Here is a 24,550-nt window from a genome sequence, read left to right as displayed (position 1 = left end):
CATTTCTTTCAAAGATTACCATAATAAAGGACAAAAGTGGTAAGGACCTAACAGAAGCAGAAGACATCAAGAAGAGGTGGCAAGAATACACAGAGGAATTATACCAGAAAGATATGGATGCCTCGTACACCCCAGGCAGTGTGGTTGCTGACCTTGAGCCAGACATCCTGGAGAGTGAAGTCAAATGGGCCTTAGAAAGCATTACAAATAACAAGGCCAGTGGAAGTGATGGTATTCCAGCTGAACTATTTAAAATTTTAAAAGATGATGCTGTTAAGGTGCTACACTCAATATGCCAGCAAGTTTGGAAAACTCAGCAGTCGCCAGAGGATTGGAGAAGGTCAGTCTACATCCCAATCCCAAAGAAGGGCAGTGCTAAAGAATGCTCCAACTACCGCACAATTGCACTCATTTCACACGCTAGCAAGGTTATGCTTAAAATTCTTCAAGGAAGGCTCAAGCAGTATGTGGACCGAGAACTCCCAGAAGTGCAAGCTGGATTTAGAAGAGGCAGAGGAACCAGAGACCAAATTGCAAACATGCGCTGGATTATGGAGAAAGCTAGAGAGTTCCAGAAAGACATCTACTTCTGCTTCATTGACTATGCAAAAGCCTTTGACTGTGTCGACCACAGCAAACTATGGCAAGTTCTTAAAGAAATGGGAGTGCCAGATCACATCATCTGTCTCCTGAGAAATCTCTATGTGGAACAAGAAGCTACAGTTAGAACTGGATATGGAACAACTGATTGGTTCAAAATTGGGAAAGGAGTACAACAAGGCTGTATTTTGTCTCCCTGCTTATTTAACTTATATGCAGAATTCATCCTGCGAAAGGCTGGGCTGGATGAATCCCTAGCCGGAATTAAGATTGCTGGAAGAAATATCAACAACCTCAGATATGCAGATGACACAACCTTGATGGCAGAAAGTGAGGAGGAATTAAAAAACCTTTTATTGAGGGTGAAAGAGGAGAGCGCAAAATATGGTCTGAAGCTCAACATCAAAAAAACGAAGATCATGGCCACTGGTCCCATCACCTCCTGGCAAATAGAAGGGGAGGAAATGGAGGCAGTGAGAGATTTTACTTTCTTGGGCTCCATGATCACTGCAGATGGTGACAGCAGCCACAAAATTAAGAGACGCCTGCTTCTTGGGAGGAAAGCAATGACAAACCAAGACAGCATTTTAAAAAGTAAAATCACCTTGCCAACAAAGGTCCGTATAGTAAAAGCTATGGTTTTCCCAGTAGTGATGTATGGAAGTGAGAGCTGGACCATAAAGAAGGCTGATCGCCGAAGAATTGACGCTTTTGAATTATGGTGCTGGAGGAAACTCTTGAGAGTCCCATGGACTGCAAGAAGATCAAATGCATCCATTCTTAAGGAAATCAGCCCTGAGTGCTCACTGGAAGGACAGATCGTGAAGCTGAGGCTCCAATACTTTGGCCACCTCATGAGAAGAGAAGACTCACTGGAAAAGACCCTGATGTTGGGAAAGATGGAGGGCACAAGGAGAAGGGGACGACAGAGGACGAGATGGTTAGACAGTGTTCTCGAAGCTACAAACATGAATCTGACCAAACTGCGGGTGGCAGTGGAAGACAGGAGTGCCTGGCGTGCTCTGGTCCATGGGGTCACGAAGAGTCGGACACGACTGAACGACTAAACAACAACAACAACAATCTGTGCCTCTGAGCAAGCAGTGGTGGGTGCCACAATAAACGGCCACAGTATGAGCTTGGACTACTCAGAAATGAGCGGCTTGAGATCCCTTTGGTCAGGGAAGTTCATGCTTATTTATTTAAAATCCAGCTCTTTATCAACCTGTAGTACCATTGCACAAAGGTCGGGCGGAAGCTACAAATCCCTTGCATCACATTTTGTACCCGACTCCCTTTGGCAACCCATATTTGCTCTGCTTAATGGTTAATAATGAATACTGCGTACAAGCCTGGTATATAAATTACAGGTTTAAGAGGATCGTAGTGCAGAAGGGTGCTACAATATTCTTTTGGTGAGCTGTAAGTAAGCTATACATTCTTTTTCACTCTTCTCTCTAGCTTGTTTTGGTATAGCTTATGATTTCTGCTGTATAGCCAGTGTTTATTTCCTTTCCTTTTCTGGGTTTACATCCATGCAGAACTAAATCAATCTGTTTATTCTTCAGGCAGATCGAATTTATAGGCTAGATTAATGGCTATATTCTAGGTGGGGTTTAATCTCAGATGAAGCAACTTGTTATGGTAGCATGAAATCTCACCCACTCCCATTACATGACTGGTTCATTGAACTGAAAGCTCAGAAGTACCACGACAGGTGGTACAGAGCAGCCCAGTAGAGTCAACTGCTGCACCATAAAGCACATGGGCATGGCAGATGCCAGAATCTTCCTCTGCTATGTAAAAGGAAAGGATACCACTGCACACTTCTTAAACAAGTGCCTGCATGTTCGGGCCAGCATCTAAGAATATGAATCATTTCTTTGGTTCTGTGTGTGGCTGGGTGCATAAATAACTTGAACTACTGACACAGTTCTATCCCATTCATGTTAATGGCAGAATTTCATTAATTTTATGACAGAACAGGGAAAAACCAAAGTTGCCTAAAGGGTGTCAGTTAGGATTCTCATGTAAGCATCAGAATGAAAATGAAATAGTCTTTGCTATTCAAAAGTTGATTTCGAGATGATATGTGAAAATAACTATATACATAGATACAGGCATATATAGGTATAGATACATAGTCGTCAAAATTACTATTACTATGTTAAATTCATAAAAGTGTGAAAACTTGAAAGTATCACAAAGAAATATTCCATGGTTAGAATGTGCCAGTTTTATTTTTAAATAATAAACTTAAAAAAAACAAAAACCATTGAAACACAGAAAAACACAAATGTGGAAACCATTTTCTATCAAAACTCTACAGTGGTGCCTCGCAAGACGAAAAGAATCCGTTCCGCGAGTCTCTTCGTCTAGCAGTTTTTCCATCTTGCGAAGCAACCCTATTAGCGGATTAACGCTATTAGTGGTTTAGCGGCTATTAAAGGTTTAAGGGATTAGTGGATTAGCTGCTAGAAGGCTATTAGCAGCTTAGTGCTTTAGAAAAAGGGGGTGGGGAGCGAAAAAAAATCGCAGGAACTCGCAAGACATTTTCGTCTTGCGAAGCAAGCCCATAGGGAAATTCGTTTTGCAAAGCACCTCCAAAATGGAAAACCCTTTCGTCTAGCGGGTTTTCCGTCTTGCGAGGCATTCGTCTTGCGGGGCACCACTGTATTCTGTATGTGATTTAGTGAAACTAACAACATTCTTTCTTACACCGCTCACAGGAAAGGTGAATTATTTCTGTTGTATAAATGTATAGGTATAGGGCAGAATTCGCCTTTGTTGCAGAGTACACATGCATTTTTGGATTGATCCTTTAACATCTTGTGTGGGAATTATCAGCAGAAGAATTACAAATCCCAAATGAAGCTGGTCATCACCCTCTCCTTGTTACTGATTAGTCTTGAAGTCCAGTGCTATCAACTCCCAGGACACAACGATGACCAGGCTAGCCAAGGAGACAAGACATTACTGGAACATCCACATCTTTCTTCAGAAGAACAGAGACAGGATTCCTCCAGCTATCTTAAGATAGGTCCCAGTAACTCTGACTTTGCATTCACATTCTACAGGAACATAGCTTCAGGCGCGGGTTCAAGGAACATTTTCTTCTCCCCAATCAGCATCTCTGCAGCTTTTGCACTGCTGACCCTGGGTGCCAAGTCGGAAACCCAAAGTCAGATTCACAAAGGACTCGCGTTTAACCTGTCAGTGACTGAGGAGAATGAGATACACAAAGGATTCCGCCACCTCATCCATGCCCTTCACCGCCCGGATAACAAAGCACAGGTGAAGATGGGAAATGCCTTGTTCATTGAGCAGTCGTTGAAGTTTCTGCCTAAGTTTTTGGAGGATGTCAAAACCTTCTATGAAGCAGAAGGCTTCCTCACCAACTTCACCATTCCCAGAGCGGCTAAAAGGCAGATAAATGATTATGTGCAGAACAAAACTCAGGGGAAAATAGCCCATGCGCTTGAGGACCTCGATCCAAGCACTATACTGGTTCTTGTGAACTACATCTTCTTCAAAGGTAAGTTGGAAGAGCAATTAACTGAAGGGACTGGCAACACAAATTTCCTTTAAGAGGAGTGCTCTAGTTCAGGGCTCCAGTCAGCCCCGAATTAGGAGCCTTGGAACTCACTCCCACTAGAGGCAGTAATGACCACCATCTTGGATGGCTTTAAAAGATGGTGGGACAAATTCATGGAGGAGGAGGCTTTCAATGGCTCCTAGCTATTGGCTATGAATCCCAGTTGCTGGAAACCTCAAGAGTGGAGATTGCTTATGAACTCATGCCCTGCTTGCAGGTTTCCTCACAAGCATCTGGGTGGCCACTGTGAGAACAGAATGCTGCAGTAGATGGGCCATTGGCCTCATCCAGTAGACTCCTATGTTCTTACGCTTGCAGTGCTGTTCAGGGAATTTCAGTACTGGGGAAGGGAAAAGAGACACCTTTTCTCTCTGCCCCCCCCCTACGCTTCCCCTGCTGTGCTGGGTACCATTAGAAGTTTGCCAGTCCCAAACCTAAGTGCTTTATAGTTATATGGCAGAGATGGGCATTCCATGCTGGAAATTGAGAAAAGGGAAAAGATGTGCCTCTTTTCTTATTTGAGAGACGAAATGGTTCCATTTTCCTTTCTTCCTCCTGAAACTTCCCTATAATAACTCAAGGGGTGAGTGGGAGCTATTATAATTAGCATTAGCATTCATTGTGATAATAATGTTATTATTACCATTCTGAAGAAATGTTAAAATATCCCTGTTCACCCAGGCATTTGATTGCTAACAGATCCTGCTCCTGGCAACCTTGAAATTATGAGCTGTAAGGATAGGCCACTGTTTGTAAATGTTTTTAGATGTTCTAAATGTGTTCTTAATTATCTTGATGTGCTTATTCATTATTATTTTTTGAATTGTATTGTCATCCTGCTTTGCTCTTTGCCATCCTGGGCTCCTTTGGCAGGACAGGCAGCACAGAAAATTAATATCTTCATAAATTAGGGCATGCAAATTCCAGCCCTAATCCCAGTTCCCCACCCAAGATGCTTAGTATAAGCATACCTACCCAAATACTGCATACCTGCTGTTCTCATTCCTGAGCACTATGCATATAAAGTACGATCATACCACTTTAAACAGTCCTGGCTTCCCCCAAAGCTTCCTGAGAACTGTAGTTTAAGGGTGCTATTCCTCTCACAGAGCTACAATTCCCAGAGTGCTTTTACAGTCAATCTCTTTTCCCAGGGAACTCTGTGAGGGGAATAGGGGGCTCTTAAACTCCAACTCCCAGGATGTCTTGGAGGTAGCTAGAACTGTTTAAAGTGGCATGATATTGCTTTAAATTTACAGTGTGGATGGGGCCTAGGCACATTGCAGTCATGAGGGGAAACTTGAGTAGAAAAGTGCTGAGTGGCTGCATCTTGAGGCTTACTTTTGTCATCCAGTGGACTCTCTCACTGTGATTAAACTGATCTTCCAAGGTCCTTAATCATGCAAGGAGCCTTTCTGCTCCACAAGGTACACTAGAAGACAAGGAAGCAGAAAGCACCCACATGACAGTAGGGACAGGGCTAAAGCTCTGGCCCTACAGCTCTTTTCTATTTTTTTTGCCCTTTCACCATTATAATATCTGAAGAGGGCTAGAATCTGCCTGATTCCTGCTTTCATTAGACTTTTTCTCTCTCCCTTTCTCTGTGGACTGGAGTACCATTGATCTTCTGAAAGGAACCTTCTGTCACAAGTTCTTCTCAGGCAATTTATGTAGCTTTAATTTTTTTAAAAAGACAATGTTTGATTTTTTTATTTTTTTAAAAAACCACATTTCTGTATACCTAGGGGGTCCTCCCCAAATATTTAAAAACCACCTTTCCTGTTGCTTCCATTTTGTGATCATTTTTTTCCCAAGCTGATAGGCATTCAACCAGCTGACATCACTATTAAAGGGAATAAGTGGGACCTGAAACGCAGTGTTGCAGATATATATCCCTGTTAGGTGGGCATACAAACATGTAACGATGGCAACTTTTTAAGGCTCTGATAAATACCCATTCATCTAAAACTCTCAAGAGCTGTTGTGCTCACATCTTTCTTGTGTGTTTCCCATAGGCACTGTGAGAACAGGATGATGGACTAGATAGAAAAGCCAGTTGGATCAGACCAATGGCCTGTCCGCTTATGCCTTTTTGAAAAAAAATGTTGTTCCTGAAACAACAGAGAAGGGTAGTGGAGATCTCAAATTTTTGTGTTTGTAGTTGGGTTTTAGAGCAGAGTATAGCGCCAATGAAATTGCAGCCTGCCATGGAATGTCAAATTTTAATTTGTTAAGAAGAGCAAACTTCCAGTAAACATGAGCAGTTGAAAAGAAAAAAAACAAAACATGCTAAAAGGTTCAACATAATGATTAGCTCAAAGTCAGAGAGGAGGACAAGAGACTTTTTTGGTAGATGCTTCATCCCTTTGCATGGCAAGGCCCCATGACCACCCTGTTCCCTAAGGTGCAAATAACTAGACAACACACAGCTTATTGGGTTTTGGGGATCAAGTAAGGCCACAACTTTATTGGTTATAGATACGAAAGGTTTGGCCATAGGCATTGAGGTAAGCAATGGCGCATGACACTCCCGCCCGTCCGCCAAGAGGGTGAAGCCAGTGGTCCGCATTGGAAAAGTGGGATGGCCCTAGCTCCCATCTGGGCATCGTACAGGAGCTGCCTTTTAACAGGATCTCCTTACTCATGGAGGGGCAGACAGAGGCTATAACCTGCCCTCCAACCAAGTCTAGGTTTACCCAATGCCTAACCACCTTACCAAGTTGTGACAATTGCTATGAGGCAGCCCAAAACCCAAATGATGGAGCCAGTTTGCCAGGTGGAAATAAATTCCTGACCGGGCCCTGAATCTAGCGACCGACATTGTCCCTAGCAAGGTTGTACCACTGGTAAAAAAACACCAACCCTAATCTGAGGGAGGGTGGGCGGGAGAACCGGCACAGAGACAGAGGCCAAAAGACCCTGCTGGCTTGATATTTATTCTTCCCCTGGGCATGGTACCAAGTGCTACTACTGGTCATTGGCACCGTGGCCAGGTGATGCCCCATGCATCACTGCCACCATTGGCCAATTGGGTGGCAGGAATACAATCTGGCTGGCAATAGGCCAGTTCATAGGGGAGACACAGTGCCCGCCCACCCCAGGAGGGCCACCTGCCCCAGGAGGGCAAACGAACTTACTCTGTGAGTATTCCACTGTGTCCCATTGACATTTTCACTATTTTGTGTACTGTTTTGCAAGCAGCCGCTACAGTTACGTATTTTTCACTCTATTTTTTTTATTTCTCTTTATTAATTTTCATACACACATATACACACATATGCACAGAAAATAAATTATTCACAGAAAAAAAACAATAATAAGAACAACATAACTTAATTATAAGAAGAAGAAAAAAAGACAAACATGTAAGTTATTGACTTCCCTCCACCTCAGTTTTGGGTTATGTAATACATTTTTTCCGCAGCTTATCTTTAAAACTTTTGTATGTTGAAGGGTTATATTAAGCCTACTGTGATCTTTGGATTTTTTAAATCTACTTCAATATAGGTTATGAATTTATTCCATTCTTTAATAAACTTTGTTTCTTTCTGGTCTCTGATTTTTTGTGTTAATTTTGCCAATTCTGAATATTCAAATAATTTACTTTGCCAATCTCTTACTGTTGGGATATTGATTGATTTCCAATTTTGGGCGATTAAAATTCTAGCAGCTGTTGTTGCGTGCTGGAATAAGGTCTGGTCCTCTTTCTTAATTTCATTGCCAATCATTCCCAGAAGAAAATTTTCAGGTTTTTAAACAAAAGTAAATTTAAACATTTTTTTTAGTTCATTATAAATGAGCTCCCAGAAGTTCTTAATTTTTTCACAAGTCCACCAAATGTGGTAAAAACTACCTTCCTTGTTTTTACACCTCCAGCAATTTTATCTCCATTCTTATAGATTTTCCCTAATTTTACAGTGGTGATGTACCATCTGTACATCATTTTTTCCATGTTTTCTCTTAAGGCAAAACAAGCAGTGAACTTCATATCTTTATTCCAGAGCTTAATCCAACTATCGTATTCCAAATTATATCCCAGATCTATCACCCATTTCACCATAACTTCTTTTATTTCCTCATCCTTAGTATCCCATTCTAACAGTTGATTATACATTTTTGATAAGAGTTTTGAATTTCCTTCCAGTATTTCTATCTGGAATCTTGATTTTTTTTTTCGTTTATCCCAATCTTTTTATCTTCTGTCCACAGTGCATTAATTTGATGGAATTGTAACCAACTCGTTAATTTATCTCCTAGTTCTTCATACATATGTATTTTTCACTCTATAAGACGCACCAGACCACAAGACACACCTAAGTTTTGGAGGAGGAAAACAAGAAAAAAAATATTCTGAATCTCAGAAGCCAGAACAGCAAGAGGGATTGCTGCTCAGTGAAAGCAGCAGTCCCTCTTGCTGTTCTGGCTTCTGGGATAGCTGTGCAGCCTGCATTCGCTCCATAAGATGTACACACATTTCCCCTTACTTTTTAGGAGGGAAAAAGTGAGTCTTATAGAGCAAAAAATACAGTATTTTGTCTAGGTTTTAGGATATATATTTTTAATCACTCACTTCTATGCCTCTTGCATTTCCTGTATTTACATGATGAAATACTTATCTATTGCACACAAAGTTGCCTTTGGGGGGAATTAAAAATCATGCAACTCTTTTGCCTAATCTTTTTCTTCCAAGCTTACTGGCAACACCCTTTTGACACTCACATGATCCGGGAAAAAGACTTCTTTGTGGATGCAAACACTACGGTGAAAGCCAGCCTGATGTATCGAAAAGGCTACTACAAATACCTCCACGATGAAGACTTGTCTTGCTGGGTGGTGGAGATTCCATACAAAGGAGATGCCACGTCTTTCTTCATTCTGCCTGATGAAGGAAAACTGGAGGATGTGGAAGGTGCATTGGTAAAAGAAAGTCTGTCTAAATGGATAGCATCTTTTAAAACAGAGTAAGTCTTTTCTCTGCACCGTTTCTTCAAATGCTGCTAATTCGAAGAGTTGAAGCTTTTTGTTTTAAAAGGATACCATATATATATATATATATATATATGCTTTCGTAGATTTTCACGGGTACAGGAATGCAGGTTTTGGTGTCCTCGGGTGTCTTCCCGTGTAAAAGTTGGGGTGTCTAGGCGACGTTTCGACGAGGTCTCACTCGTCATCTTCAGGCTGGTGCTTTCGGCTTCTTGTTACTGGAACAGAGCAGGATCTCAGTGTTTGAGTTCCTATAAATACTGTTGAGGAGGTGTGGTGTATAGCCTCCAATGTTCTGGGCAGAGAGGAGGTTCCCAGGCTGGTGTGCCTTTTCTTCTTTTGTTCCTTAATTACTTGAGGGATATCTTGAGTGATTTCTTGAGTGATTTCCTGAATCCCACTTAGGTGGGTCATTAGGTGTGGATTAGTTGCTAAAGCCTTCGTGTCTTGAACTCTTGAACTTTGTGAAGAGTTTTTCTGAGAAGATGGCTGTACTGCACTTGGTTGTGCTCTGGCTTGGCTTCGTGTATAGGGGCGAGCTGTGGTTTTGTGGCCTGTGCCAGCCAGATCTGTGTAGGGATTGCAGGGGGGTGCAGCATCCGGAGGTGCCACCCTGGTTTGGCTACTGGATGGTGTCTGTAATTTATCTGTGGAGAGGGTCTGGGTTTGGGTCTGGTGTGGTTGATTGGTGATGGCGTTCTGTGTGCCTCTGGATCTGGTGTCAGATTTTGTGGGGAGGGCTAATTTCCAGATGTCTGGCAAGCGGGATGTGTCGTCACGCTTGTTCATGTTGTGAGGGTGTTTCTCTATCTCGATGGCTTCCATGATTATTCTCTTGTGGTGATGTTCCATGTTAAAGAGCAATTTGGAATCTGCAAAATTAATTTCGTGTCCTGTTTCTTTCATGTGTTGGAAAAGAGAGGAAGTTTTTTCTTCTTTTTTGACGGCATTCTTGTGTTCTGCGATCCGTGCATTTATTCGTCTGTTTGTTTGTCCAATGTACGTGGCTGGGCAGACTTTGCAGGGTATTTCATAGACCCCTTGGTTTTCCAACTGAATTTTATCCTTGGGGTTTCTGAGGATATTGGCTATTTTTTGGTTGGTGCAAAAGGCTGTTTTGATATTGTGTTTATGGAGGATTTTGCTAATTTTATCTGTAGTGCCCTTGATATAAGGAAGGAGGGCTATGCCATTGTTTTCTTCTGTGTCTTGGTTTTTGGGGGGTGTTTCTTTTTGGATTAGCTTCGTAACCCTGTTTTGCTGGTATCCATTGGCAATTAACACATTTGAGAGATTCTGTAACTCAGTTGTCAAGTGGTCTTCGTCAGCCAGGCGTTTGGTTCTGGAGATGAGAGTCTTGGCTACGGAGTTTATTTGTGCAGGGTGGTGGTGTGATTGTGCATGTAAGTAGCGGTTGGTGTGTGTTTTTTTCCGGTAGATAGTGTGTCCTAGGGAGCCATCAGGTTTTTTGTAGATTAGGACGTCAAGGAAGGGAAGTTGGTTGTTGGTTTCTATTTCCATAGTGAATTGTATTTTGGGGTGTAGGCTGTTGAGATGTGTGAGGAAGCTATCCAGTTTTTCCTTCCCGTGTGGCCAAATTACAAAGGTGTCGTCAACATATCTGAGCCAAAGTTTGGGTTTGTGTTCTGACTTGTCTAAAGCATTGGTTTCAAAGTGTTCCATGTACAGGTTAGCGATGACCGGTGAGAGGGGTGATCCCATAGGTGCTCCTTCTATCTGTTTGTATCTTTGTCCATTGTGGATGAAGTACGTGTTGGTTAGGCAGTGGTTGGTCAGGTCCAAGATGTATTCGGGGGGATTGTATTTGTTTTGAATGGCTGTCAAGGCTTCATTAATGGGCACTTGTGTGAAGAGAGATACAACATCGAAGCTCACAAGTAGGTCATTGGGTTGTAGGTTTTGCTTCTTTATTGTTTCTATGAACTGGAAGGAGTTTGGAACGTGTGAAGAGATGGATTCTGCATAGGGCTGAAGTTGCTTGGCGAGAAATTTAGCGAGATTTTGTAGAGGTGAGCCTATGGAGCTGACTATTGGTCTGAGTGGTGTTCCTTCTTTGTGTATCTTGGGGAGGCCGTAGAGTTTGGGGCATCTGGATGATTTTTCTCTGGGGATGATTCTTAGCTGGATTTCTTCACTGATAGGAGAGGCTTTTATTTTGGATTTGGTGGTTTTTTCCAGATAGGTGGTGGGATCTGTTTTTATAGGTTGGTAGGTAGGGTCTTGGAGTAGATTTGATAGTTTTGCTTGGTAGTCCGATGTGTTCATCACAACAGTGGCATTACCTTTGTCTGCTGGGAGAATGATTATGTTGTTGTCTTTCCTCAGGTTGGTGAGTGCTTTCTGTTCTTCTTTGTGTAAATTGCTTCTGGGTGGTTTGCTGGAGCAGAGGATGTTGGTGACTTCAAGTCTGATTTTATTGGCTTCATCTGGATTGATTTTGGTTAGGCTAGCTTCGACTCCGCATATGATGTTTTCCGTGGGGATGCGTCTCGGGGCGACTGCAAAGTTGAAACCTTTGGAGAGTACTTTGGTTTCAGTTGAGGTGAGGATCCTGTCTGATATGTTATGTACTGTTTGTTTCATGGGTTGTTGTGGAGGGTGGCTGGGCTTCTGGCGTTTCTCTAGTTTGTGGAGTTTGTTGGTGTGTGTGTCTGTCTTGTGTGAGGTCTCCGTTTCAGCTCTCCAGACGGCTAGTTGTTTGCATTTGTCCCAGAGTGCAGGGTGGATTTTGTTACAGAGTTTGAGGTGAAGAGTGAGTAGATCTTTGTTGGTTTGGTTTAGTAGGTATCTTTTCTTGTGTAGTTCGTTTCTGATTAGAGATAGTTCAGTTCGTTTCAGGATCCTTTCGGTAGCTGGGGTTTTAGAGTGGAATTTAAGTTGGAAGCATGTGGGAATTAAGTTGTTGTCTCGGCAGTTGCGTAGGAACAAGAGATCACATAAGATGGTGGCTCTTCGGATTTCTAGTTTCTCGTAGGTTCTTGTCAGCTGGAAGGTTTCCTCCCCGTAGAGGTGAGATATTTGCTTTCGTAGATTTTCACGGGTACAGGAATGCAGGTTTTGGTGTCCTCGGGTGTCTTCCCGTGTAAAAGTTGGGGTGTCTAGGCGACGTTTCGACGAGGTCTCACTCGTCATCTTCAGGCTGGTGCTTTCGGCTTCTTGTTACTGGAACAGAACTCAAACACTGAGATCCTGCTCTGTTCCAGTAACAAGAAGCCGAAAGCACCAGCCTGAAGATGACGAGTGAGACCTCGTCGAAACGTCGCCTAGACACCCCAACTTTTACACGGGAAGACACCCGAGGACACCAAAACCTGCATTCCTGTACCCGTGAAAATCTACGAAAGCAAATATCTCACCTCTACGGGGAGGAAACCTTCCAGCTGACAAGAACCTACGAGAAACTAGAAATCCGAAGAGCCACCATCTTATGTGATCTCTTGTTCCTACGCAACTGCCGAGACAACAACTTAATTCCCACATGCTTCCAACTTAAATTCCACTCTAAAACCCCAGCTACCGAAAGGATCCTGAAACGAACTGAACTATCTCTAATCAGAAACGAACTACACAAGAAAAGATACCTACTAAACCAAACCAACAAAGATCTACTCACTCTTCACCTCAAACTCTGTAACAAAATCCACCCTGCACTCTGGGACAAATGCAAACAACTAGCCGTCTGGAGAGCTGAAACGGAGACCTCACACAAGACAGACACACACACCAACAAACTCCACAAACTAGAGAAACGCCAGAAGCCCAGCCACCCTCCACAACAACCCATGAAACAAACAGTACATAACATATCAGACAGGATCCTCACCTCAACTGAAACCAAAGTACTCTCCAAAGGTTTCAACTTTGCAGTCGCCCCGAGACGCATCCCCACGGAAAACATCATATGCGGAGTCGAAGCTAGCCTAACCAAAATCAATCCAGATGAAGCCAATAAAATCAGACTTGAAGTCACCAACATCCTCTGCTCCAGCAAACCACCCAGAAGCAATTTACACAAAGAAGAACAGAAAGCACTCACCAACCTGAGGAAAGACAACAACATAATCATTCTCCCAGCAGACAAAGGTAATGCCACTGTTGTGATGAACACATCGGACTACCAAGCAAAACTATCAAATCTACTCCAAGACCCTACCTACCAACCTATAAAAACAGATCCCACCACCTATCTGGAAAAAACCACCAAATCCAAAATAAAAGCCTCTCCTATCAGTGAAGAAATCCAGCTAAGAATCATCCCCAGAGAAAAATCATCCAGATGCCCCAAACTCTACGGCCTCCCCAAGATACACAAAGAAGGAACACCACTCAGACCAATAGTCAGCTCCATAGGCTCACCTCTACAAAATCTCGCTAAATTTCTCGCCAAGCAACTTCAGCCCTATGCAGAATCCATCTCTTCACACGTTCCAAACTCCTTCCAGTTCATAGAAACAATAAAGAAGCAAAACCTACAACCCAATGACCTACTTGTGAGCTTCGATGTTGTATCTCTCTTCACACAAGTGCCCATTAATGAAGCCTTGACAGCCATTCAAAACAAATACAATCCCCCCGAATACATCTTGGACCTGACCAACCACTGCCTAACCAACACGTACTTCATCCACAATGGACAAAGATACAAACAGATAGAAGGAGCACCTATGGGATCACCCCTCTCACCGGTCATCGCTAACCTGTACATGGAACACTTTGAAACCAATGCTTTAGACAAGTCAGAACACAAACCCAAACTTTGGCTCAGATATGTTGACGACACCTTTGTAATTTGGCCACACGGGAAGGAAAAACTGGATAGCTTCCTCACACATCTCAACAGCCTACACCCCAAAATACAATTCACTATGGAAATAGAAACCAACAACCAACTTCCCTTCCTTGACGTCCTAATCTACAAAAAACCTGATGGCTCCCTAGGACACACTATCTACCGGAAAAAAACACACACCAACCGCTACTTACATGCACAATCACACCACCACCCTGCACAAATAAACTCCGTAGCCAAGACTCTCATCTCCAGAACCAAACGCCTGGCTGACGAAGACCACTTGACAACTGAGTTACAGAATCTCTCAAATGTGTTAATTGCCAATGGATACCAGCAAAACAGGGTTACGAAGCTAATCCAAAAAGAAACACCCCCCAAAAACCAAGACACAGAAGAAAACAATGGCATAGCCCTCCTTCCTTATATCAAGGGCACTACAGATAAAATTAGCAAAATCCTCCATAAACACAATATCAAAACAGCCTTTTGCACCAACCAAAAAATAGCCAATATCCTCAGAAACCCCAAGGATAAAATTCAGTTGGAAAACCAAGGGGTCTATGAAATACCCTGCAAAGTCTGCCCAGCCACGTACATTGGACAAACAAACAGACGAATAAATGCACGGATCGCAGAACACAAGAATGCCGTCAAAAAAGAAGAAAAAACTTCCTCTCTTTTCCAACACATGAAAGAAACAGGACACGAAATTAATTTTGCAGATTCCAAATTGCTCTTTAACATGGAACATCACCACAAGAGAATAATCATGGAAGCCATCGAGATAGAGAAACACCCTCACAACATGAACAAGCGTGACGACACATCCCGCTTGCCAGACATCTGGAAATTAGCCCTCCCCACAAAATCTGACACCAGATCCAGAGGCACACAGAACGCCATCACCAATCAACCACACCAGACCCAAACCCAGACCCTCTCCACAGATAAATTACAGACACCATCCAGTAGCCAAACCAGGGTGGCACCTCCGGATGCTGCACCCCCCTGCAATCCCTACACAGATCTGGCTGGCACAGGCCACAAAACCACAGCTCGCCCCTATACACGAAGCCAAGCCAGAGCACAACCAAGTGCAGTACAGCCATCTTCTCAGAAAAACTCTTCACAAAGTTCAAGAGTTCAAGACACAAAGGCTTTAGCAACTAATCCACACCTAATGACCCACCTAAGTGGGATTCAGGAAATCACTCAAGAAATCACTCAAGATATCCCTCAAGTAATTAAGGAACAAAAGAAGAAAAGGCACACCAGCCTGGGAACCTCCTCTCTGCCCAGAACATTGGAGGCTATACACCACACCTCCTCAACAGTATTTATAGGAACTCAAACACTGAGATCCTGCTCTGTTCCAGTAACAAGAAGCCGAAAGCACCAGCCTGAAGATGACGAGTGAGACCTCGTCGAAACGTCGCCTAGACACCCCAACTTTTACACGGGAAGACACCCGAGGACACCAAAACCTGCATATATATATATATATATATATATATATACCAGTTTCAGGGGGCCACTGGTAAGGACACCCCATAGACCTAACCTCGGCTACTGCTGTCAGCCCCCTAACCTCAGGTTTATCTAGATGTGGGTTCAGGCTGGCCGATATCTGGTTTTCAACATTGTGACATATCACCAGCTAAACATTGTGATGTACCAATAGATCACAATGTCTGAAATAAGGATGGAACTATGCAGAGGCAAACAGTAGGGCTCATGTCAGGATGTTGCCAGTGGCTCCTGGCTGTTTGCCCAGGAAAGTATAAAGACAAGAAAAGGTTTCTTGCCATCCTTTTTCATTTCAATACTTACAGTGAGAGGCTATAGAACCCAGCCTCTTGGATAAGGGCATTGTCCCGAGTGAATCTCCACCCCACCCCCCCACCCCCGTCTCTCCCACTTCCTCCTTCATCACTTCTGTGGGTGCTACTACGTGCCCTCTGCCTTTGAGCTCTTTGTTCTCCTACGTTTACGGCCATGTTCTGGGAGATGGAGGGTCTGGGATGCTTTCTGATGGCACTGTGTCAGCCAGCTGCCTTTCCGCTTCTGCCTCCTCCTTCTCCTCTCCCATTATTTCCCAACTTCCCCCCTCATCTGCCTCTGAGCTGTGACCCCCAGCAAACCCCTGTTGTAAATCTATACTGTCTTCCTCTTCCCTAGAAGGGTCAGGATGGGGACGCAGTCTCCATCATTCCTTCTCCACCCAGTCCCTGACACTGATGGTTCCAATCTGCCTGATGAGCTACCTGTTTTCGAGCCATCGGCTCCCAAGGTGTGAGGCAATGGGAGCTTCCCTGGGAGTGAGTCCTCTGAATCTGAGGAGCCCATTCAAAAAGCAGTGAGAAATCTCCATCCCATGGGCCTAATGGAGCCCAGTAGGGGTCCTAATTTGTCCTATTAGTTCATCTCTCCCTAAGCCACATTCACCTGCCCACACAAGGCATTATATATGATGTAAGTTGTGGGGCAGGTTATGAGACAGCACCTTGGCATAATAACTGCGGTTTGCAGGTGCTGCCAATCAGCTGATCACCAGCACTTGCAAACCCCTGAGAATTTGCTGCTGTGATTTGATTTCAGCAGACATGGTGATATCAGTCCCACACACTTGTCAAAATGGCACATGGCAGTTGCTGGAGGTCAGGATCTGGCCTGCAAGGTAGATCCAGTTCCTAACTCCCTCTACTAAAGCAATGTATTCTGGCCTGGGAGGACTTGGAGTGGAGAAAAAGTGACCCTTTAAGAGGCTTCAAGAGACCCTTCCTATGCACTGGGGCCCTTTTCCAAGCTTGAATGTGCATCAAGGCCAGGGAATGTCACTGTGTGGGTCATGACTCAACAGCTGAACACCAATGAAATAACATATGGATTCTTTTTCTATTTCTTCATCAGCAATATACGTCTTTTTATCCCCAAATTTTCCATTTCTGCATCCTATGATGTCAAAGACTTATTACAAAAGATGGGTGTGCAAGACGTCTTTAATGACGCTGCTGATCTGTCTGGCATTACCGGAGAACGTGACCTGATGGTTTCCAAAGTATGTGCTTTCTCTCTTTGATCAAGTGCTTCTTTAAACCTTCATGTTCTGTCATTTGGTCCTCGATTAAAAGAGGACAACATTACCTCCAATAATTTCTCAGAAGCACGTGAAGAACATCTGAGAAGGAACTCTTTTTGTTGATATTTTTCTCATTTGCAGGAAGCCATGAAAATGTTGCAAAATGTGAATCACAGATCCATACCATACACTTAAAGTGAATTCAGTGCACATTTAAAGCACATGCTTCCCTCAAAGAATCCTGGAAGCTGGAATTTCGCCTCCACAGACTTACAATTCCCAGAACCCTTGACAAACTACAGTTCCCAGAATGCCCTGGGGAAAGTCATGTGCTTTAAATTTGCATTGATTGTGCCTTAAATCTAGACTCTGCCACACTTCCTTTTGTGCTGCAGCTTGACAGCGCAGTATATTTTGTGCTTGACAGCGCAGTATATTTTGGGACGTACCATATTCTTGTGGACTGTGGAGACATTTAGAAGACCCCATTTCTCCTCAAAGAGCTACAATAGCCAGAGCAGTTTAACATTCAATCCCCCTTCCCGGGGAACTCTGTAAATTGTAGCTCTGTGAACAGAAAAGGGGTCTCCTAAGAACTCTTAGCACCCTGGACAAGCTACCCCCAGGATTCCTTGGGGGAAGCCATGATTGCTTAAAGTGGTACAGCACCACTTTCAATGTACAGTGCAGAAGGGACCTAGGTTGCAGTATGTGCTTGTTTGTAGTGTTGGCATGGTGCCCAGGACATTTTCTCCTGTTTGTGAATGTGCTCACGGCGCCCTCGCCCGCCCCTCCAGGTTGGTAACCCCTGCTTTAGCTAAAAGATCAAACACCCTCCTGGATTTGAAGGTCATTGTGGACAAGCTATCACAGAGAAAGCAATTACAGTAGATAGAGCAGCTACTTCAGGGAGGTCTAATGGGAAGATCCTCAGTATGAGAACAATGATCATCACAAGGGTGTCCATATTCATCTGTGAACTACTGGAGAATGTGACTTGCAGACAATGATATGTTGTTCTTTCCTCACAGGCCATTCACAAGACTGTGCTGGATGTTAACGAGAGTGGCACTGAGGCAGCAGCAGTCACCACGATAGAGTTTATGTTCCGTTCCGCTCCATTTCAACCTGTACTTACTATCAATTTCAACAGACCCTTCCTGCTTATTATTTTAGATAAGGCAACATGGAGCATTCTCTTCCTAGGGAAGATCATCAACCCTACAGTGCAATGAATATTAGAAGAGCCAGAGTATTACGAGTACAGCCTTTTTAGGAGATTAAAAAACTGGATTTCCCGCTTTGCATTTTCTTAGCCTTGTCCTGGTGGTGCCCATAACCAGTTGTATCTAGGATGAATAAGAAGATGACTGACTTCAAAGCCATTTTATAATAAAAATGATTTTAAAACATTGTGATATTGTGGGTTAACTTCATGCTCCACCCTTTTGAATCTGCAATATGTTTCTGTCCTTGAAAGGGGCCCACTAATCCCTAGGTGACCTCTTAAATCCCATTTTAGAAAATCAAGTCCCTAAATGAAGGCAGAGCAGATGGTAGATTTGCAGGACAGTTTCTGCCTCCCAGTTCTTTGAACGGCAACAACAAAATGAGTTTGCCCAGATAAAGTAGGCTGCTGAAATGGGGGGGGGGGGGAGCTAACCAGAAGTGGACTTGTGTATGAAACGATAATAACCTCAGTTCAGTTCTGGTTCTGAAAATAAATTCAAACCAACTCAGAAGGTGCTCAGAGGCATCCTATGTCCTTTAATTCTAACTGCATCTCTTTTACATAGGGCTCTGGTTGGTAGATATTGGGGTTCTGCAGGGGGAAACAAACTAAAACTGGGAAGCCTTCCATGCCCCTATTATAAGGAAGAATTTCTCTATGGAGATAAATGGATGGCACCAGGCCAGGAGAATCAGGTATGATTCTTAGTGACTCTCATTTTTCTTCCATTGGACAAAGTAAGCAGAATGCAATCAGGACACATTAGTAAGTAAATGTGTGCTAAGAAGGCAACAACCACAAAATGTGTCAAGTAGAATAGCACCCCAAGAGAAGTCATCCTCTTCTGTGCCCTGCCTGGGGGCTTATGGGCAGGTGGCTCCCAACACTCTTCCTCATCCAGCCAGTCCCTGACATCAGGAGACCCTATTCCGCTCACAGAGTTACAATTCCCAGAATGCCCTGGGGAGACGGATTGATTGTTAAACTACTCCGAAGCCTTTCTCCCCCCCCCCAAGAACATTTCTGTGGTTTTTCTGAGAAGGCCACTTTCCAGAACGTTCTCCTAATATTATCCACCACTATGTTGGGGAACCAGCTTCTGTGGGCCTTGACATACCCATTTGGCCCAGGTGCTGATGCTAGGCCTGTTCACTACTATGCTCGGGGGTGGGGCATTTGGGACTTCAGGCCCAAGGTCCAGCTCTAGTTGCACCGCTGGGGTGTGCAAGCCACAAAGAGAACTGAGCAGTCCCAGCAACCACAATTTACTAGTTAATGTTATGTCTAAAAGAGAAAGCCTAAAGCAGAAAAGTCAGATTTCGAAAGCAATACAGCATAGAAACAAGAGGCAGCTCTGGAAAGCTCTTGGGTAGATAACAGTCAAATATTTTGCTGCTGATTTCGCTCTCACAAGTCCACTCAGCCACTCTGGTGGGTGCCATTGAGGGCTGGCATCCCCAGAGGCATAGGAAGGTGTGTGTGGTGGGGGGAAGACCACCCTGGGTGTCATCGCTGAGGGGGGTGACATTTGACATGCTGCCCGCCCGTGACTCCCAAGCCTACCTGGAGCCATCGGGGGAAGGGGGAGCTGTACCACTTTGCTGGCGGCCTTCCCCCCTTCCCCATTTGTTTTGACAGCTCAGGGGAGACATGGGGGTCACAAGGGGGCAGCACACCCAGGGGTGACATTTGGTGCACTGCCCACCCGTGACTCCCAAGCCTACCCTGAGCCGTCAATGTGGAGAGGGGGAGTGACAAAAAAAAATATCAGTATCGGGTACCACCTGACCTTGCTTTGCCTCTGGGTGCACCCCCCCCCCCATGTGCCAGGATCCAATGTGGGAAATCCCAAGGACTTGTTTCCCAGGCAGCAAAGGAAGCCTCTGGGCTGAATGAACTTGCTGCCTGGGTAATGGTCCTGCCCACTCGCCTAATCAGCGAATCATGAGTGGGCATAGAGTGGGCCTAGCCTGCCTCTTTCGTATATTACATAGGCACATGGCTTGCTCTGCAGACACTTTCTGTTGGCTCTCCCACGCTTTATATATTGCTGTTGCGTGTTGTTCTGCCTGACCTTGGTATGGCATAACTGGTCGCCGTATTCAGGGCCAGGTTACGTACCTCTTACATCTGTTGTGGCCTGATTTCACCTAAATATTTTTCTAGCGATTTTGCTCTCACAAGAAGTAGTGACGGCCACTAACTTGATAGCTTTAAAAGAGGAATACACAAATTTGTAGATGAAGATAGCAGCCATGATGTCTAGGTTCTACCATCAGAGTCGGAGGCTGCATGATTCTGAATTCCAGTTGCTGTGAATCACAATGGGGGCGAGTGCTGTTATGTCCTGCTTGGAGCTCCCATAAGCATCTGGTTGGCCACTGCTAGTAGACTGGCCATTGAACTGATTCAGCAGACTTTCTTATGTTAGTATTTTTTTGAAAAAAATTCTAAAAATAGACAACCTTTTAAACTTGGTAAAGGAACCTTTCTCACCTTCCAGTAGTGGGTAAGAGGAGGGGCAAAAGTGAATAAATGTAATTACCTTTATATAGTAGGCTAGTTTCTACACCCCGCTCTGACCTCCATCTAGAAAAACAGGGTGAATTATCAGAGTTCATTGACACATTCTAGCCAAGCAAAAACACTCAAGGGGAAGACACTGAGGATCCTGACACCCTCACCTGAAACCTAAAGAGATGCGGAAATGTGACTATTTCCATCTGTGAAAATTTGGGAGAATATGAGAGAAAACATGGGGCCACAAAATGACTTGAGGCTATAATGTTTGGGGCCATGCATATGATCCCTTATCTTGGCTGCTGATACCATTGTGCAAAGTCTAGAGACCACTTGAAAACCCATTGCTTCACATTTTGCTCTCTGTCCCTTTGATAATCCATGTTTGTTCTGCTTAATGGTTAATGCTGAAGACTAAGTATTATATAAGTCTGATGCATAACCAAGCAAGGAATCACATAGCCCCTAGAGTCAGTTGGAGATTCTGTAAGTATGGTACGCATTTTTCTTTTCCTCTTTATGTTTTATTGAAATCTATGCATGGGAACATGACAGTTCCACTTCCCCTCTTCCCCCACACCTTCCTATCCCTTCTCAATGACTTTGGTTTATCACAAAATCAGGGATGCAATACACGACAGTCAGAATCACCAATTATCTCAAGCACACACATAACAAAAATATTAACCACCACCAACATTTTTTGTTGATTGGACTGGATACTTTTTTATTCTGCTTTTTCATTCTGCATTTGGGCTGCAATATCTCAGAATGCATGGGAATTTGTCCCAACCTGAGTAGGGCACATTTAACCCCAAACTGGAAGCTCAAAAGTTCTGCAAAATGTGGCCCATTGCCAACACTGGACATTAATGAGTATGTCTAAAGCACAAACTGGATTTTCCTTGTGTTATACTAAAGGACTGGGCACTAATGCAGACTCACTGTTTTTTAAAAACATTACACCCAGCTTCTAAAATGTGACATGTTTATTCAACTGCACTATTCACAAGAAAGGTAAACTATATATGCTGGGTGTAGGGCAAGGTAAGTAAAAATGGGACAGACATGGTATAATTCAGATCCTACTGGAGTCAATGGCAGAACATATCAATAATGTTCTAATGCATACCAATGCATAGAAATGTAAAAAAAGGCAATACTAGAGGAAGAGGAGGAGGAGGAGGAGTTTCGACTTGATATCCCACCTTTCACTTCCCTTAAGGAGTCTCAAAGCGGCTAACAATCTCCTTTCCCTTCCTCCCCCACAACAAACACTCTGTGAGGTGAGTGAGGTTGAGAGAAGTGTGACTAGCCAAGGTCACCCAGCAGCTGCATGTGGAGGAGTGGAGAAACAAACCCGGTTCACCAGATTACGAGTCCATCGCTCTTAACCACTACACCACACTGGAGGTTTCCTGGTCGGGCGGGGGGAGTCAAAACCTTCACCCAATTCTCTAAAATAAAATGAAATAGTGTTTGCTTTCAGGAAGATGATTTGTTGAATGAATATTTTATTAAATGCATTATGATCACTCTAGAATGCAAGTTAGGAAGCTTGCAAATTTAAACACAAAAACAAAGACATTTGATATATGGAATAATTTAATGGTGGCTTCTGTAAAAAAATGGAAACAATATTTTATCAAAATGTCATTGTTCTATGCAAAACTATACAAACCTGTGCAGCTAACTTTTGAAATGTCTTGTTACGCTATTCACAAGCTCCATGGATGAATCATGTTGTGTGATTTACAAGCCTAACCCACCGTTCTGACAGTCCCAGTCATTTCCAGTGGAATCAATTCTTTAACAAAACCTGTCCTTTAAACAGAGTTGAACAGGATAATTTGATTAAAAATAATTGCCTTACTGTCTGCAGGCTATTTTCTTTATGGAAAAATAGTTACTGATCCCATTGAAGGTCATAATCTACCTCTCCTTACTACTGAGTGTTCTCCAAGTTCACTGTCACCACGTCCCAGGACATCATAAGGACTCTGAGGGTCATGGAGATATGCTATTGCATTAACTTGTGAAATAGTTCTGTCCCTAAACAACACGGAAATGATAGGGCAGACAATGCGTAACTCCAGCAAATCATTGGGGTGGAAATAATGGTGGTTTTATGAAACATTAAGGCAAGGAAGATATAGCACCAATGAAGCTTCCCTCCAGAAAACAGATTATTTCCTTTCCAAGGGGCACAGACCAGAAATAGTATGTCAAAATGGGAGGGGGCATTTCAGCTAGCTCTTCATGGTAGCTGGACTGGATTTCTGAAGCAAATGACTGCCAAAACTCATATAATTGAAATACTTTATTGTCACTTGTACAACTTGTATACAGTGAGATTACACGAGCACCCCCCACTCAGCTCTCTTAGTCTTAATTCCCCTTGTTTATTGATGCATACCCACCAAACCCAAAAGTCAGTTGCCCTGTTGTGATATTTTCATTCAGCAGCCTAACAGCCCACAATAGAAGCTGTTCTTTACCCTGTTGGTGGGACTAATCATGCTTCTATATCCTCTGCCTGAGGACAGGAGATCAAGAAAGTGCCGGCCAGGGTGTGAATCATCCCTGAGAATTTTCCTCACTCTCCTGAGGCAACATTCTTCCGCTATTTCATCCAGTGGATTCACAGGACAGCCCATAATATCTTGTGCTGTATTCACCACCCTCTGTAGGCACTTCCTATCAGATTATGTCAAACCAGCGTACCACACCAAAGCAATATTTTGTGGCCTAAACTTTCATCTGTACTAATATTACGACTTAAGAGTACGGTAAGCTAAAAGTCTCCAAGCACTGCAGTTGCCCACTAGGGAATCTCACTTGGTGAGGTTGATGTTGCCAGCCTTCATGACACATTTGCCTAAGACATCAGTATAGGGAAACCTTCCTGATGCTATTGGATCCCAGCATCCCTCAGCTCCAGACAGCACAGTTCGTGGTCAGGGATGGTGGGAGTTGTACTCCCACGACATCTAGAGCATGGGTAGGCAAACTAAGGCCCAAGGGCCAGATCCGGCCCAATCTCCTTCTAAATCCGGCCAATGGACGGTCCGAGAATCAGTGTATTTTTACATGAGTAGAAAGTGTCCTTTTATTTAAAATACATCCCTTGGTTATTTGTGGGGCATAGGAATTAGTTCATTTTTTATCCCCCCCCCCCCCCAAACAAAATATAGTCCAGCACCCCACAAGGTCTGAGGGACAGTGGACCGGCCCCCTGCTGAAAAAGTTTGCTGGCCCCTGATCTCGAGGAACAGGTTCACTGTCCCTTGCTCAAAGCTTTTCAATTTGCCATTACCTCATGGCCTCAATGGGCAAAATGAAGGGACACACTAGCAGGCGAAAAACAAATTGCGTCACATTTTGGTTCTCTGCCTTCCTTGGAAAATCCTTGTTTGTTCTGATTAATTATGAAAATGGGCATTTGGGGCATATCAATGACTAAAACATAGTGGCAGAGGCCTCCTTAATATTTATAAGAGCAGGTTAAAATATCAGAAAACAAAAGCAGGAAACTAAATTTTTAAATTAGGATAGTGGGAAAAACTAAAGAGGATAATTTGACGGGCTTTTGGGGTGATTCACTTGCAACTTTGGCAGGTGCTGGTTTTTATGATATCTAAGTAAGGAATGCACGTTGAATAAATGCAGCATATGCTAAAAGAAAGGACTTGAATAGAAATGTGTTAATGACTTGCTTGAATAATT

The 24,550-nt window shown here is 43.6% G+C and overlaps 1 protein-coding gene across 1 annotated transcript; it reads left to right on the top strand.

The window, feature by feature from the left end:
* The first annotated feature begins 1,923 nt into the window (after positions 1–1,923).
* LOC310676590 (alpha-1-antitrypsin-like) lies at positions 1,924–18,487 on the top strand. The gene is made up of 5 exons (XM_083438560.1): positions 1,924–2,022; positions 3,448–4,135; positions 8,886–9,156; positions 16,905–17,052; positions 18,105–18,487. Exons 2-5 carry the CDS (start codon positions 3,469–3,471, stop codon positions 18,306–18,308), a joined length of 1,290 nt encoding a protein of 429 aa, XP_083294686.1. The 5' UTR covers positions 1,924–2,022; positions 3,448–3,468; the 3' UTR covers positions 18,309–18,487.
* Positions 18,488–24,550: the final 6,063 nt, after the last annotated feature.

The sequence above is a fragment of the Podarcis tiliguerta genome (genome assembly GCF_965153285.1).
Source record: "Podarcis tiliguerta genome assembly, chromosome: 1".
NCBI classification, from domain to species: Eukaryota; Metazoa; Chordata; class Lepidosauria; order Squamata; family Lacertidae; genus Podarcis; species Podarcis tiliguerta.
This window is presented reverse-complemented; position numbering and strand designations above follow the sequence as displayed.

Bases quoted from the DNA above. Each gene is read 5' to 3' on its own strand.
- LOC310676590 (XM_083438560.1), top strand. From the start codon at position 3,469: ATGAAGCTGGTCATCACCCTCTCCTTGTTACTGATTAGTCTTGAAGTC. The intron at 9,157-16,904 runs GTAAGTCTTTTC...TTTCTTCATCAG, and splicing joins ATAGCATCTTTTAAAACAGA to CAATATACGTCTTTTTATCC. The intron at 17,053-18,104 runs GTATGTGCTTTC...CTTTCCTCACAG, and splicing joins GTGACCTGATGGTTTCCAAA to GCCATTCACAAGACTGTGCT.